Source organism: Salmo trutta, chromosome 3 (assembly GCF_901001165.1).
Source record: "Salmo trutta chromosome 3, fSalTru1.1, whole genome shotgun sequence".
In the NCBI taxonomy this organism is placed as follows: domain Eukaryota; kingdom Metazoa; phylum Chordata; class Actinopteri; order Salmoniformes; family Salmonidae; genus Salmo; species Salmo trutta.
Window position 1 is genome coordinate 52,155,536 of NC_042959.1, and position 15,694 is coordinate 52,171,229.

The window sequence follows — 15,694 nt, forward strand, 5'->3', positions numbered from 1 at the left end:
GAGATTATGAATAGCAAAAATTAAGGACCAAACATCTCGCGGTAGTTTGTTCATTGCCTGAGTTATCCACATGCTATCGCGACAAAAGTGTTACATTTTTGCTAAAAGTTTAGATAATCTCTGTTTTCATCTTGTTTATTTTCCATCAACAGAAACCAGACAGAAACTCTGCATCTACTTAACTTTCCAAAATCGGAAGTTTATTTTGCATATAGATCGATGCACACAGGTTAGTAGTGTATGAAAAATAAATATTAATCAAAATAAGAGCTATTAACCTACTTGTTAATTTACAGTTATTTTGTATTAATGTGTTTATTTATGCACTTGGTGAAACTGGAACACCCACTGAGCTATAATAACAGGGGAACAAGAAACAACTACATTCCAAAAACAAAATTATCTGGTGACGGAATGCGAAAAGGCGTCAGTTGTATCCATAGAAACTACCACATAATAATGTTGCTTCCACCTATTGGTTAAAACTATCATCAATTTCAGTATGACCTTTTCCAATTCGGGCACATACTTTCCCATAATATGCCCATGAATAAACTGCAACCTTGAAGGAGAAAACAAGCTTGAAAGAAAAAAAGAATAATAAAATAACAGGTGTATCCTACATATTTGCCATGGTGAAGGAGGGTAAGGGACTGCTCATTGGCTCAAAGGAATCATGTTTCTCCTTTGTTTTGTGTTCCTTGTAGTGGATGGCTGCATTATTCCTGAACTATGTCGCACCTGTTGTTGTTCAGTGTTACTAGCTACCGCTAGGCTAATGTTTCTAAAACAGACTATGCTTATTTGTATATTGAGAGCAGTTACAATGTACCAAATGCCATGATATTGAATACATTGTTATATTGTGTCAATTATCAGAAGTTGTACCTCAGGTATGACCCATGGAAGCAGAAGGGAATTTGTATAATGCCCAACCCAGTTAAAAAGGTGAGAAGAGCAGACAAACTACTCCAGAAGTTAAAGGGACCAGACAACAAGTAAGATGTATTGAAGTAATTTCAGTTTCAGTCAATTCAGATACTGCACATACATAATGTCAAAATAGGCCTAGTTTTTTTGGGACATTTTCAACTAAAATATTCGCACACAACTGATACCCTGTTTTGACTGGAATAAAAGGATTGACCAAAATGTTACATTTTTAGAGAATCACATGGTCTCAGGAAACTACTGTCCCTGCTTGAAACTAATGCTCACAGACACCAGGTAAGGACATGTCAGTTCAGCTGAATGTCGAACCCTCTATTTTGTGTTGTACAGTCGTGGCCAAAAGTTTTGAGAATGACACAAATATTAATTTTCACAAAGTCTGCTGCCTCAGTGTCTTTAGATATTTTTGTCAGATGTTACTATGGAATATTGAAGTATAATTACAAGCATTTCATAAGTGTCAAAGGCTTTTATTGACTATTACATGAAGTTGATGCAAAGAGTCAATATTTGCAGTGTTGACCCTTCTTTTTCAAGACCTCTGCAATCCGCCCTGGCATGCTGTCAATTAACATCTGGGCCACATCCTGACTGATGTCACCCCATTCTTGCATAATCACTGCTTGGAGATTGTCAGAATTTGTGGGGTTTTGTTTGTCCACCCGCCTCTTGAGGATTGACCACAAGTTCTCAATGGGATTAAGGTCTGGGGAGTTTCCTGGCCATGGACCCAAAATATCAATGTTTTGTTCACCGAGCCACTTAGTTATCACTTTTTCCTTATGGCAAGGTGCTCCATCATGCTGGAAAAGGCATTGTTCATCACAAACTGTTCCTGGATGGTTGGGAGAAGTTGCTCTCGGAGGATGTGTTGGTACTATTCTTTATTCGTGGCGGTGTCCTTAGGCAAAATTGTGAGTGAGCCCACTCCCTTGGCTGAGAAGCAACCCCACACATGAATGGTCTCAGGATGCTTTACTGTTGGCATGACACAGGACTGATGGTAGCGCTTTTCCGGATGCCCCAAACAATCGGAAAGGGGATTCATCAGAGAAAATGACTTTACCCCAGTCCTCAGCAGTCCAATCCCTGTACCTTTTGCAGAATATCAGTCTGTCCCTGATGTTTTTCCTGGAGAGAAGTGGCTTCTTTGCTGCCCTTCTTGACACCAGGCCATCCTCCAAAAGTTTTCGCCTCACTGTGCGTGCAGATGCACTCATCCCTGCCTGCTACCATTCCTGAGCAAGTTGTACTGGTGGTGCCCCAATCCCGCAGCTGAATCAACTTTAGGAGACAGTCCTGGCGCTTGCTGGACTTTCTTGGGTGCCCTGAAGCCTTCTTCACAACAATTGAACCGCTCTCCTTGAAGTTCTTGATGATCCGATAAATGGTTGATTTAGGTGCAATCTTACTGGCAGCAATATCCTTGCCTGTGAAGCCCTTTTTGTGCAAAGCAATGATGACGGCACGTGTTTCCTTGCAGGTAACCATATTTGACAGAGGAAGAACAATGATTCCAAGCACCACCTGCCTTTTGAAGCTTCCAGTCTGTTATTCGATCTCAATCAGCATGACAGAGTGATCTCCAGCCTTCTCCTCATCAACACTCACACCTGTGTTAACGAGAGAATCACTGACATGATGTCAGCTGGTCCTTTTGTGGCAGGGCTGAAATGCAGTGGAAATGTTGTTTGGGGATTCAGTTCATTTGCATGGCAAAGAGGGACTTTGCAATTCATCTGATCATTCTTCATAACATTCTGAAGTATATGCAAATTGCCATCATACAAACTGAGGCAGCAGACTTTGTGAAAATTAATATTTGTGCCGTTCTCAAAACTTTTGGCCACGACTGTACAGTATGATGTGATCAGGTTTGTCTGCCTGACATTCCAGGTGGCAGTATTGAGTCAGTCATGTAAGGTCCGCAACAGTGGAGGAAGATCCCAGACCACTCTTCAGCCAAATACTGCCATCAACAATAGGAGTCAGATTCACATAACCTCTGAAGATCCTGAGCTGGAGAAATTCAGGTATATCCCTAAATAATGCATTTAGGATTCCTTGAATATGATTGATCACATAATTAACTTTTCTTACACATCTTTCCTTCTAATAGTGCAACATACAGAAATCAACATTGTTTCAACAGTCATCCTCAACATCAGCTTTTTTTGGAGATCCTTACCTCTTTGGTCAAGAACAGACTGTGCAGGTAGTTTCATATGGTTTCAACAATTTTTGTGCAGCTGATGAAGGTCTTGAAAGTTGCTCAGTTGTGTGTGTACTTCCTTTGTAGTGACTGGGTCGACCATGCACCACCTGAGTCTGTCCTTAGAGTGCTCATCTGTCTACGATTGCTTGTAAGAGAACCACTTTATCAGGTAAAACAAATGATGGGCCTTTTCTTCCTTCAACTTCGTATGATGTAAAATAGATATGACTCGTGCTGCCTTTCTCTTTTGACTTGTTGACAAAAACCTGACAAGCAACTAGGACAATTCAACACTCTGATTTCAGGTATCTTTTTAATTCTCATCATATCCTCTCTTTTCAGAGAGTTTTTCATCAACTCCAAGGTGTCGATCTTCTCGCAAGGGTAAATGTACTTTAAATCTATTTAAAAAACCTTCTAGTCTGACAGTCCTGTGTTGCTTTTTATAGCTGTCACTTTCTATCCCTTTTCCTCCCTCTTTAGTACATGGAGTTGGTGTGCAGCAGTTATCTGGGGTGTGGAGAGCAGACATTTGCCATGGAGAAGTTGGTCACCATGACGTGTGAGTTATCAAATCCCCCCCCAAAAAGTAGCCTGTATTTCCCTCAATGTCCTTCCTTATTGTTCCTTGTCTCTTCATTCCTGAATAGATATGTTTCAGAAACTGTCTGCAGTGGAGGACCAAAGGCAGTGGGTTATTGAGAGTGGCGCTCATAAGGTAAACAATTGAACAAATTTCACTGCCTCATACAATATACAGTGGGATTGTGTTACATGAAGAGCTGTACTCCTAACTGACTGTTAGTCCAATGTCTGCTCCCCATTACTTGTGGATAGGTTTTTGTTTTTTTCTGTCTTGGAAAGTAGTAACTAATGAGCATATAATGATGTAAGATTTCATGCTCATGCTCAGACCCTGGTAAAGCTCCTATCAACACGTGACAGCAGCGTGTTACTAGGTGCCCTCCTAGCACTCACCTCATTGGCTGAGAGGTAACTGCTCTTATAAAGGGACCTTGGGACATCATGCATACCTTTAGTCAAAGTATACACTGTAGCTAACACTTAAATACATCACTTGATCTATCCCCTAGTTCAGAATGCAAGAAGAAGATAGGAGAGTTGTCAATCGTGGATAATCTTCTTGTTATACTACAAGATTATGACTTACTGTCCAAAAGGTACAGTACCTACCTCCCTAATCAGTCACACTCTATGCGTTCATCTTTGCACAACAAAGTTGCTTCAAAATAACAATAACACCCCCATCAACAACATCACTCACTATATCACTAGCAATAAGATGCACTTTCCAATGTCTTGCTTTGATATGTGTTTTGCATATCCATTTTTCTCTGTGTCCCTTTCAGGATGAGTGCAGAGTTGCTGCGGCTGCTTTCCCCGGTGCGGCAGGTGCGGGAGCAGGTGAGGGAGTGCGAGGGCCTGCCGGTGCTGCTCAGCCTGCTGCACGGGGAGCACCTGAAGCTGCTGTGGAGCGTAGTGTGGGTCCTGGTCCAGCTGTGTGAGGAGCCAGACACCAGCGCCGAGATACGCACCTGGGGAGGGGTGCAACAGCTGCTCCACATCCTCAACAGGTGAGAGGCTACCTCTGGATAGACTAAAGAAGTATCATAAAAGTTCATGGAGAGCATAGACTACTCAGGAGTTCACTGGGTCAAACGCAGTATATTGGGTGAGACCTAGGTTAGTGCATATTATGACCTTGAGTAAATTGTGATTATGGGAAAATGGTATGCAACCTCTGGTTAAGCTAATATAGTATTGTCAAGACTTACTCGAGAGTTTAGTGGGTCAAAGACAGTGGTTGAAACATTGGTTGGTGGTTATTATGACCATGAGGAAATTCAGATGATGAGAAAGTGGTATGCAACTCAGACCAGTAGGGTTCCGTAATGTACTGTATGTTGTCTGTTCCAGTGAGCGGGCGTACGTTTCGGACCGCTCCTCTATCGAGGCCCTCTGCAGCGCCAATGCAGCGGGATGCATCCAGAGACAGCACGTCAGTGAGGAGCTCAGTCTACAGGAGGATGTGGACGACACCATGTCTCTACAGTCAGGTAGGAACATACACTGGACATGTTGGATATTTTGACTATAGATATTATAGATTGATCTACGTTCAACATGATCTTGTGTAAATGTCTGTCTTTATTGCAGCATGCTGTGCGGCTCTGACTGAGCTCGTTTTGGATGACACCACTGCACATCAGGTGGTTCAGGTAAGGGCACCTAGCCACAAACAGAAACAGAGTGTTGGCTGGCATTAGAACGGCCAATGAACTGGACAATATATAGGACTATTGTCACATAAGTTGTCATGGAGAGAAGACCAAGGCGCAGCAGGTATGTGAATACTCATATTTAATTTTAAAAAAAGTAGTAAAGTATCCACTGACAAAACAAATAACACGACAGCAACAGTTTGCAGGCTAATCAAACGCAGTGCAAAACAACTACCCATAAAACCAAGTGACAAACATACTCCTACATATATGACTCCCAATCAGGAACAACGATCCCCAGCTGTTCCTGATCAGGAGTCACAAGACCAACACAGAACATTTACACACACACACAAGACTGCCACGTCCTGACCCCAATACTACTATAACAGCTCCATCTGCTGGTCAGGACGTGACAACTATGATATTGATTCAGAATTGTGTTAGTGGAAAGGGCATTTTTGAAATGCCTTCCCTTTGCTTTGTCAGGAGAATGGGGTCTATGTAATTGTGAAATTGATTCTGCCACAAAGCTTTCTCAATGGACCAAAAGCAATATCCCTACAGGTATTACACATGCATTACATAATGGTGTAATTACAATTATCATGTCATGTTTGCCCTTATACTACAATGATTGTCATTATGTTATTGTTGATGTTGACAGTGCTATGCATTTCGGACCCTACGTTTCCTCTTCAGCATGGAATGTAACCGACATCTGTTTAAAAGGTGATGACATAAGACACTGTTTCTTAAAGTCAATGTACATATTTGTTTCTTTCAGAAAATGTATTTAAAAAAAAATCATGTTTCAGGCTCTTTCCTACAGATTTATTTGAGCTGTTCATTGATGTTGGACATTATGTGAGAGACATCACTGTCTATGAAGCACTTCAAGCAAAAGTTTCTCTCTACACTGTGAGAAAACTGCTATACTGTAAAGACGATTATACGTAACATATAGGTAACTGCCAAAATAAAGGAAACACCAACATATAGTGTCTTAAAAGGGTGTTGGGCCACCAGGAGCCAAAACAGCTTCAATGCATCTTGGCATAGATTCTACAAGTGTCTGGAACTCTATTGTGGAAGCACCTGCTTTCAATATACTTTTTATCCCTCATTTACTCAAGTGTTTCCATTATTTTGACAGTTACCTGTACATTCAAGGGCCCTCTCCTGTCTCCTTTTAAATTGTAATGTAAAGCCCCGTATAATCAGAAGAATGATTAATTTACTATTTACATGAACTATTCTCTGCCGTCATTACTACCCTACTCCACTCTGTGAGGATTGTTTACTGGCGTGTGTTGGCTTGCCTTTAGCAGGAGGAATTGGACAGCCTGAGGGAGAATATTGAGACTGTCGACCAGAACCGCCCTCCTCTGAGAGTGATCAATGGCTACTCCATACTGGACCATCTAGGCACTGGGGCCTTCGGCAGTGTGTTCAAGGTAGAGCCTCCCACTGAGCCATTCATCAGTGCCAACCTTAACGTGCATGTATGAGTGGACACATGACAACCATTACAATGTGGTTGTGATTGATGTGGCATGTCTGATTGTGCTTTGATTTCAAGGACTCATGATCACTAGAATGTTGCTACCTCTACATGCTTGAGTTTGAATTTGTACCATTTGGCATGACTATGGAGGGATTTTAGTGGCAAAAGAAATTGAATCTGAAGTGTATTTTGGCACTAATATCACTCCACACATGTCTTTAACATTCTTTCTGGTATATTTTCTACCTATCTGGTTTTGATTGTTGTGTGCGGTTGTGCTGACAGGTGAGGAAACAGAGTGGTCAGAACCTTCTGGCTCTGAAGGAACTGAATCTCCACAACCCTGCCTTTGGTAAAGATAAGAAGTCCAGAGACAGCAACGTGGAGAAGATAGTGTCTGAGCTCACCATCATTAAGGAACAGGTTAGCATTTGGTTTACTATCAGCCAGATACAGTAGTTCATGTCTCACACGTAGCTTTTGTTTGTTGATATTCTACCATGTGGTTATATACAGTATTACCTACAACACACCAGTCAGTACTTCTTTTTGAATGATGAGCACTCATGCCTTTTTTCTCTGTTCCCTGAAGATGACCCATCCAAATGTTGTGAAATATTACAAGACATTCTTGAAAGGTAAGTGTCAGACACACACCAATATTTTTTTAATTTCTGTATTTTTTATTTAACATTTATTTAACTAGGCAAGTCAGTTAAGAACAAATTCTTATTTACAATGACGGCCTACCAAAAGGCAAAAGGCCTCTTGCGGGGACGGGACCTGGGATTAAAAATGAAAATAAATACAATATAAATATAGGACAAAACACACATCACAACGAGAGAGACAACACAACACTACATGAAGCGAGACCTAAGACGACAACATAGCAAGGCAGCAGCACATGACAACACAGCATGGTAGCAACACAGCATGGTAGCAGAACAAAACATGGTACAAACATTATTGGGCACAGACAACATCACAAGGGGCAAGAAGGTAGAGACAACAATACATCACACAAAGCAGCGAGTTAACATTATTAAGATATCAGCTTTATAAATGGCTATGAACACTGTTTCAGGTGACAGGCTGTACATTGTCATGGAGTTGATAGAAGGTGTTCCCCTCTGGGACCATTTCAACTCTCTGAAAGAGAAGGAGCAGCAATTCACAGAGGAGAGACTTTGGAACATATTCATCCAGGTAAGTGTCTGACAACACTGACAACAAAGCTACTGTGACTTTGAATTCTCTCTTGGATAATTGCTATGAATCAATCAATCAATCAATGCTATGATGTTGTTTACTAAAGAATGCATGTCCTTGTTTTTCTTCTCCCGATGAAATTCCTCAGATGTGTCTGGCTTTAAGGTACCTGCACAAGGAGAAGAGGATCGTCCACCGAGACCTCACTCCTAATAACGTCATGCTGGGAGAGAGGGACAAAGTCACTATCAGTCAGTCAATCACAGTTGTCCTTTTCATGCTCTATTTCTCCCTCCTCATGGCATCTTGTACTAAAACCAGAGGCACACGTAAATATGAATGAGTCAAAATCTTCCGCAAACCACTTATCATTCATTTTACGTACATCATGTCCTTATGCCTGAAGGTATACGTGTCGGTAAAACATTTGACCTGAATCCATTTCAGCTGACTTTGGTCTGGCTAAACAGAAACAGGAGAACAGCAAGCTAACATCAGTGGTTGGGACCATACTGTACTCCTGGTGAGTTATGTGTATAATAGTTACTCATACTCAGGGGAGATTTCAGGTAGATCTGTCCTGATGATGAAGTAGGTCGTCTCTAAGGCACGACTGCCTTTATCAAGCTTCATTACTGACACTCCAATATCATTTGAATGATCTCTACAACTGCCATTGTGCGTGTGTGTGTGTGTGTGTGTGTGTGTGTGTGTGTGTGTGTGTGTGTGTGTGTGTGTGTGTGTGTGTGTGTGTGTGTGTAGTCCAGAGATAGTGAAGAGTGAGCCGTATGGGGAGAAGGCTGATGTCTGGGCTAGCGGATGTATCCTCTATCAGATGGCCACACTGAGGCCTCCATTCTACAGCAGCAACATGCTCTCCCTCGCCACCAAGGTAACACGCAAACGCACGTATACACACACACACTACTCACATAGGTTCTCTATGTATCTAGGGCTATTGTTGCTAAACTGTGGTTTGTGTTTGGTAGATTGTGGAGGCAGTCTATGAACCAGTGGTGGAAGGCATTTTCTCAGAGAGAGTCACAGACATGATTAAATGGTAAGTATAAATACAGTATAGAAGTATACAAATATGATAAAGTTAATTCATTTATGTTTCACTTAAATATCTTTGATGTGGATAGCAAAGAATCAAATCAATTCAAAGTTTATTTGTCACGTGCGCCGAATACAACAGGTGTAGACCTTACAGTGAAATGCTTACTTACAGGCTCTAACCAATAATGCAAAAAAGGTATTAGGTGAACAATAGGTAGGTAAAGAAATAAAACAACAGTAAAAAGACAGGCTATATACAGTAGCGAGGCTATAAAAGTAGCGAGGCTACATACAGACACCGGTTAGTCAGGCTGATTGAGGTAGTATGTACATGTAGATATGGTTAAAGTGACTATGCATATATGATGAACAGAGAGTAGCAGTAGTATAAAAGAGGGGTTGGCGGGTGGTGGGACACAATGCAGATAGCCCGGTTAGCCAATGTGCGGGAGCACTGGTTGGTCGGCCCAATTGAGGTAGTATGTACATGAATGTATAGTTAAAGTGACTATGCATATATGATAAACAGAGAGTAGCAGCAGCATAAAAATAGGGGTTGTCGGGTGGTGGGTGGGACACAATGCAGATAGCCCGGTTAGCCATTTGATTACCTGTTCAGGAGACTTATGGCTTGGGGGTAAAAACTGTTGAGAAGCCTTTTTGTCCTCGACTTGGCACTCCGGTACCGCTTGCCATGCGGTAGTAGAGAGAACAGTCTATGACTGGGGTGGCTGGGGTCTTTGACAATTGTTAGGGCCTTCCTCTGACACCGCCTGGTGTAGAGGTCCCGGATGGCAGGCAGCTTAGCCCCAGTGATGTACTTGGCCGTACGCACTACCCTCTGTAGTGCCTTGCGGTCAGAGGCAGAGCAATTGCCGTACCAGGCAGTGATCACACATTGCATCACTCAAATCAATGATGGACAATGCTTGATAAGATGCTACATTATCTGATTACTACCTAAATAACTCCCATAATACCCCTCAGGTGCCTGACAGCTGACGCAGACTTGCGTCCAGACATCGTGGAAGTCAGCTCCAAGATCTCTGACATCATGATGAGGTTCATGGACAGTTTGTATACTTCCCAGAATGCTTTGGAGAAGAGGGCGGAGCGAGACAGGAAGCGAGCACAGAAGTACTTCCTGGAGAGCCATAGGGGCAGGGTCAGCTGCTGCCACTCCTCTAAAGACCAGGAGAAAACCACTAGTAGGACTGATGAGTCCATGGTACCATACTTCTCTTTAGGCCACAGCTCAAACCAAAGCAAAAAAATACACAGCCAAGGTAAATCTTCCTTGGATTATATGGCCGTAATTAATGTTTCTCATAAAACATTTGCTACCATGTTGATTATGATCTATGTGTTTATATAGATAATGGCTCAGATAAAGATCTAGATCCCTCTCATACCAACATCTCCACTGTCTCGGGGTATAAAGACGCTGGTGAGCACTTGAATTCAAAATGCTCACTTGAATTTAGATCATTCAATTACTAGGAGTATTTCCAAGTGTAATGTTTGGATTGGAATAAATTTATCTTTTTTTATTGTTAAAGGGCCGATAAAGAGTAGCGTCAGCGCTTCCGTGGTAGATGAACCAAACTTAGCTGGGTGAGTCTATATACGATCATACTCTGATATATTATATGTTGTTGAATGTTACCCATATCATCATTTCATCTGAAGAGTGCCTATACTGTTTGTGTCATGACAACAGTTTGTCAGTCAAGGGCTAAAATAACCATCCTGTTTTCCTCAGTGGTGAGTTTGCTGTTCCGAAGCCAAAACCTCGACCAGGTAAACTGGGTCATTTTGAAGGATGTTCTTCTTTCCTCCTTCAACTTTGGTTAAGTGGGTTCAACTCAACTGATAAACATGTGGGTTTCATAGTGTCAGCAGGAATCTATGTGTCTCAGAGGAAGGTTCGGCAGATCGATGATCCCGTCCAACGACTCCTGGTACAACTGCATAAGATCATTTACATCACTCAGGTAAGTCTATATGTACTTTAATTTTCATTTGCTTTAGAGTTCCGGTAATAATAATGACAACTATGTACCAGTTGGTTGGTGTATACAGAATGTCTAGACATTTGAGCCATTATATTTTAAATCGTACTGTTTTTAACCATTTTATGTCCAGCTTCCCCCAGCTCTTCAGCACAGTGTCAAACGGCGGGCGATTGAGAGATTCAAAAAGTCCCTGTTCCACTACAAAAGCAGTCCCTACAATCTCAAGGTGGAGCTTAACAAGGTAAGTACAAGAGACCAGGAACTTACAGCAACGTTAGAGCGGTCTGCCTCAACTATGGAGTTGCGCTGCAGTAGTCAGCGTGGCATTGTAAGCCTATATACTAGTCTAGTTCATCTAACGGGTTAAATCCGTATGTGTTGATCTCCATTTTGTTTCCAGCTGCTCCAGGGGTCTCCAGAGCTAATGGAGTCAGGCTCTGCCAGCTCAGACTGGTGGTCTCTGGTCCAGTCTTTTGGAGGAGACCATCTAGGTGCTGCCAAGCAAGCAGAGTTGGGTAAGTTACTTGGATGTTACATTTTACTCTATGGGTTGGTTATGTAGGCTTCTTCTAACTAATCACTTTCTACTACATATAATAATATGATTAGATTATATATTTACATTAAAACCAAAGTCTATCAGAATTCCAGTCATTCTAATAAATGTTTTACACCCTGGATCTTCAAGAATAGGACTTGGAAATGTGGAAGTATAGATTAGCCTAATTGTTTTACCTGAGCATGACCCCAAAACTAAGGACTTATTAGCCAGCCCTACTCTGTTGTTTATGATTTACGATTGTTATCATGGAGGACTGATTGGGCTTATTGATTCGAGTTGAAAAATAAATTCTGCTCTCTTGGAATGGCATGCTTTGAGCACTCCTGAAAAGTGCTATTTGCATGTGTAAAAGGAATGCCATATGCTGCATTTGCTATAGGCCTATTGTTTACCTTTTTGTTGGTGACACTTTGATATCCTGATAATATGCAGCTGTTTAAATCCACAGATGAAACAATAACAAAACGGTCGCCCCGCCTCTGTTTTGGTAAAAAGCTGAGGGATGGGCCTGGAGAAATGTAACCACTCTCAGATTAATAGACAGAGCTACGGATGCAAGGACTGACTATCCATGATATCACAATTATCGTTTTAACCATGTTATGAGGCTATACAGTGTTTACAAACATTGGAGTAAAACAAGCTTATATGTTTGGTTCTCATGGAGTGTGACAGTTGAACTAAGCTCATGAGGCGTTTCTACGTTTTTTTCACTGGCTGTCCACTGGTTTCAAAAACAATGATTGATAGGCAGCTTAAACTTCTTAAATTCAACCATTCAACCATTCAAATACACATTTAGGTTTGTGAACAGCCATCCACAACAACCACAATAGCTAAATAAGAGAGCAGCAGTGTGATTCACATCAATGCGCTATGTAGATATCAAGTGATATCCGTATCCCCGTAGACTACACCACTGCTGTCATCCTTTCCTTCAAGTTGGATCAGCTTTGGATGCCGACAGCAGTCGCACCATTGGAAGACATAGCTTGGACTGCTTATTCCTGCTCTTTTCCTGCGATCCATCAAACCCATTTGGTGTGTCATCATAGTGGTCTCTGACTTGTGGTCAGACTCGCTCAGGTGGAACAAACTTAAACTTGCACCTTTTTTCAAGGCTGATTTGAACGTCATTGAGAAAACAGAGAAGTGTCAAAGATTTTTTTTCTCACAAACATCCTTTCTGAATTTAAAAGTAATCCTTGAAGTAATTATCTAGTTTTTCCAAAGTATCTGTAATCTGATTACAATATTTTTGCTGGTAACGTTTTTTTTGTAATCCCTTACATGTAATCCATTACCCCCCAACCCTGCAAGCAAGGTACCCTAACCTCAGTGCTATTGCATACTGGTTAAACGTAGCAATCTAACAGAATACTGAGCCAAGAACCAAAGCTACATGATGAGTGTTGTGTTCTCACGTTGTCTCCCACGGGGGTCGCTATAACTCTTGTCTAGGTGTTTAGAAGCCTAAAATGTAACTTTGTGCTACAGGTGATATGGAAAATGGTGATCTCAAGGAGGGAATCAGCTATGAGCAAATGCAGGTTAGTATTTGTTTTTTTTATGTATAGAAATAAATACAGTAGGATAGCCTGTTGTAGTTGACATATTTCTGGACATGTGGATGTCTATGTCTGGCTGGAACTGAGAAACTGGTTAGGAAATATGAATGCTATAAGTGATCTTTTATTTCAGGCCATTATAGAGGAGGTTCTGGAGGAGAATGGATACTACAACGCAATGAGGATTGACCAGGGTGCAACAGGGACAAACAAGTGACCACCACCCTTATAAAGCATATCTTTATTAGCATGCTAATGTTTTCCAGTCACACTGTCAAAATGGGCTAGCACTACATTTCTTTGAGAGGCTGATAACCTTGAGAAGGAAGTAGATCAATGATACACAGTCTGCATAAAAGTGAAGTGTTTCACGAAAGGCTCAAACAGAGACAAATAGGGTAGGAGTACTGATTTCGGGTCAAAGAAAGCAGTCATACTTCTCCAAAACATATGCATATTGGACTATTTATGGCCTAGGAAATTAAAGCTGTATGGTCACTTGCAGTTTTTCCTCTTTGAGTTTGCACTGAGCTAATGTACTCATGCATTGATTATATGTACAAATCTGTACAGTTTCTAGGGTCTTTCTCAGTGTTGTGTGCTTGTGTGAGGTTTGTGTGATTATTTTGTGATCTCTCTCTCTCAGGTTACACTTTCTTTAACTCTTAAGTAGACTCAGGATAGGGATTTTACTGCTTTATCTCTGGTATTGTCTGACCTGCATCAGACGGCATGTTCCTAATGTCGCTATACAATGACTTGTTTGTTGTTGTTGTTGAGGACTTTTGCACAGTTAAATAGTCTACTTCCAGATGATATTCTATGTTAAACGTTATTAATTGTACATTTTAATTTGTTTCTAAACAGCTATGCTTTGAGGAAATCTCAGGTGAAGCTAGATGCACTTTCTACCTATGTTTAACTTTCGACAGACAGGTATTCGTGTCCTCAGGTCTGTGTGAAAATAGAAACTATTGCATGTATTTCCATTACATGGGAAATAAATCTGTTGCTGTGGAGAATCCTGTTTGTATGTTTGGCTTTAGATTATTCAATCAAATGTATTTATAAAGCCCTTTTTACATCTGCTGATGTCACAAAGTGCTCTACAGAAACCCAGCCTAAAACCCCAAACAGCAAGCAATGCAGGTGTAGAAGCACGGTGACTAGGAAAAACTCCCAAGAAAGGCCAGAACCTGGGAAGAAACCTAGAGAGGAACCAGGCTATGAGGGGTGGCCAGTCCTCTTCTTGCTGTGCCGGGTGGAGATTATAACAGAACATGGCCAAGATGTTCAAATGTTCAAATGTTCATATATGACCAGCAGGGTCAAATAATAATAATCACAGTTGTTGTCGAGGGTGCAACAGGTCAGCACCTCAGGAGTAAATGTCAGTTGGCTTTTCATAGCTGATCATTCAGAGTATCTCTACTGCTCCTGCTGTCTCTAGGGAGTTGAAAACAGCAGGTCTGGGACAGGTAGCACGTCCGGTGAACAGGTCAGGGTTCCATAGCCACAGGCAAAACAGTTGAAACTGGAGCAGCAGCATGGCCAGGTGGACTGGGGACAGCAAGGAGTCATCTGGCCAGGTAGCCCTGAGGCATGGTCCTATGGCTCAGGTCCTCTGAGAGAAAGAAAGAATTAGAGAGAGCATACTTGAATTCTCACAGGACACCGGATAAAACAGGAGAAATACTCCAGATATAACAGACTGACCCTAGCCGCCCGACACAAACTACTGCAGCATAAATACTGGAGGCTGAGACAGCAGGGGTCGGGAGACACTGTGGCCCCATCCGACGATACCCCCGGACAGGGCCAAACAGGCAGGATATAACCCCACCCACTTTGCCAAAGCACAGCCCCCACACCACTAGAGGGATATCTTCAACCACCAACTTACCATCCTGAGACAAGGCTGAGTATAGCCCACAAAGATCTCCGCCACGGCACAACCCAAGGGGGGGGACGCCAACCCAGAAAGGAAGATCACGTCAGTCACTCAACCCACTCAAGCAACGTACCCCTCCTAGGGATGGCATGGAAGAGCACCAGTAAGCCAGTGACTCAGCCCCTGTAATAGGGTTAGAGGCAGAGAATCCCTATGGAGAGAGGGGAACCGGCCAGGCAGAGACAGTAAGGGTGGTTCGTTGCTCCAGTGCCTTTCCGTTCACCATCACACTCCTGGGCCAGACTACACTCAATCATAGGACCTACTGAAGAGATGAGTCTTCAATAAAGACTTAAAGGTTGAGACCGAGTCTGCGTCTCTCACATGGGTAGGCAGACCATTCCATAAAAATGGAGCTCTATAGGAGAAAGCCCTGCCTCCAGCTGTTTGCTTAGAAATTCTAGGGACAGT

General features: G+C 42.1%; 1 protein-coding gene across 4 annotated transcripts; it reads left to right on the forward strand.

Annotated features, from left to right (window-relative positions):
- Nucleotides 1-22: 22 nt before the first annotated feature.
- nek10 (NIMA-related kinase 10) lies at nucleotides 23-14,354 on the forward strand. 4 transcript variants are annotated; one of them, XM_029739064.1, is made up of 34 exons: nucleotides 23-229; nucleotides 894-998; nucleotides 1,167-1,227; nucleotides 2,848-2,984; nucleotides 3,071-3,166; nucleotides 3,251-3,335; nucleotides 3,509-3,550; nucleotides 3,650-3,728; nucleotides 3,817-3,884; nucleotides 4,080-4,159; nucleotides 4,261-4,347; nucleotides 4,537-4,761; nucleotides 5,105-5,244; nucleotides 5,345-5,406; nucleotides 5,899-5,976; nucleotides 6,077-6,141; nucleotides 6,228-6,330; nucleotides 6,738-6,866; nucleotides 7,202-7,339; nucleotides 7,509-7,554; nucleotides 8,004-8,125; nucleotides 8,277-8,379; nucleotides 8,576-8,651; nucleotides 8,891-9,020; nucleotides 9,118-9,188; nucleotides 10,175-10,473; nucleotides 10,563-10,634; nucleotides 10,747-10,801; nucleotides 10,950-10,987; nucleotides 11,081-11,181; nucleotides 11,333-11,443; nucleotides 11,603-11,717; nucleotides 13,262-13,314; nucleotides 13,466-14,354. In XM_029739064.1, the coding sequence occupies exons 2-34, from the start codon at nucleotides 928-930 to the stop codon at nucleotides 13,547-13,549; spliced, it is 3,222 nt and encodes a 1,073-aa protein (XP_029594924.1). In that variant the 5' UTR covers nucleotides 23-229; nucleotides 894-927; the 3' UTR covers nucleotides 13,550-14,354. The 4 variants fall into 4 exon arrangements, with proteins under 4 accessions (XP_029594924.1, XP_029594906.1, XP_029594915.1 ...); XM_029739046.1 differs by lacking the exon at nucleotides 23-229 and adding an exon at nucleotides 368-645 and having other exon boundaries at nucleotides 880-998; XM_029739055.1 differs by lacking the exon at nucleotides 23-229 and adding an exon at nucleotides 368-645.
- Nucleotides 14,355-15,694: the final 1,340 nt, after the last annotated feature.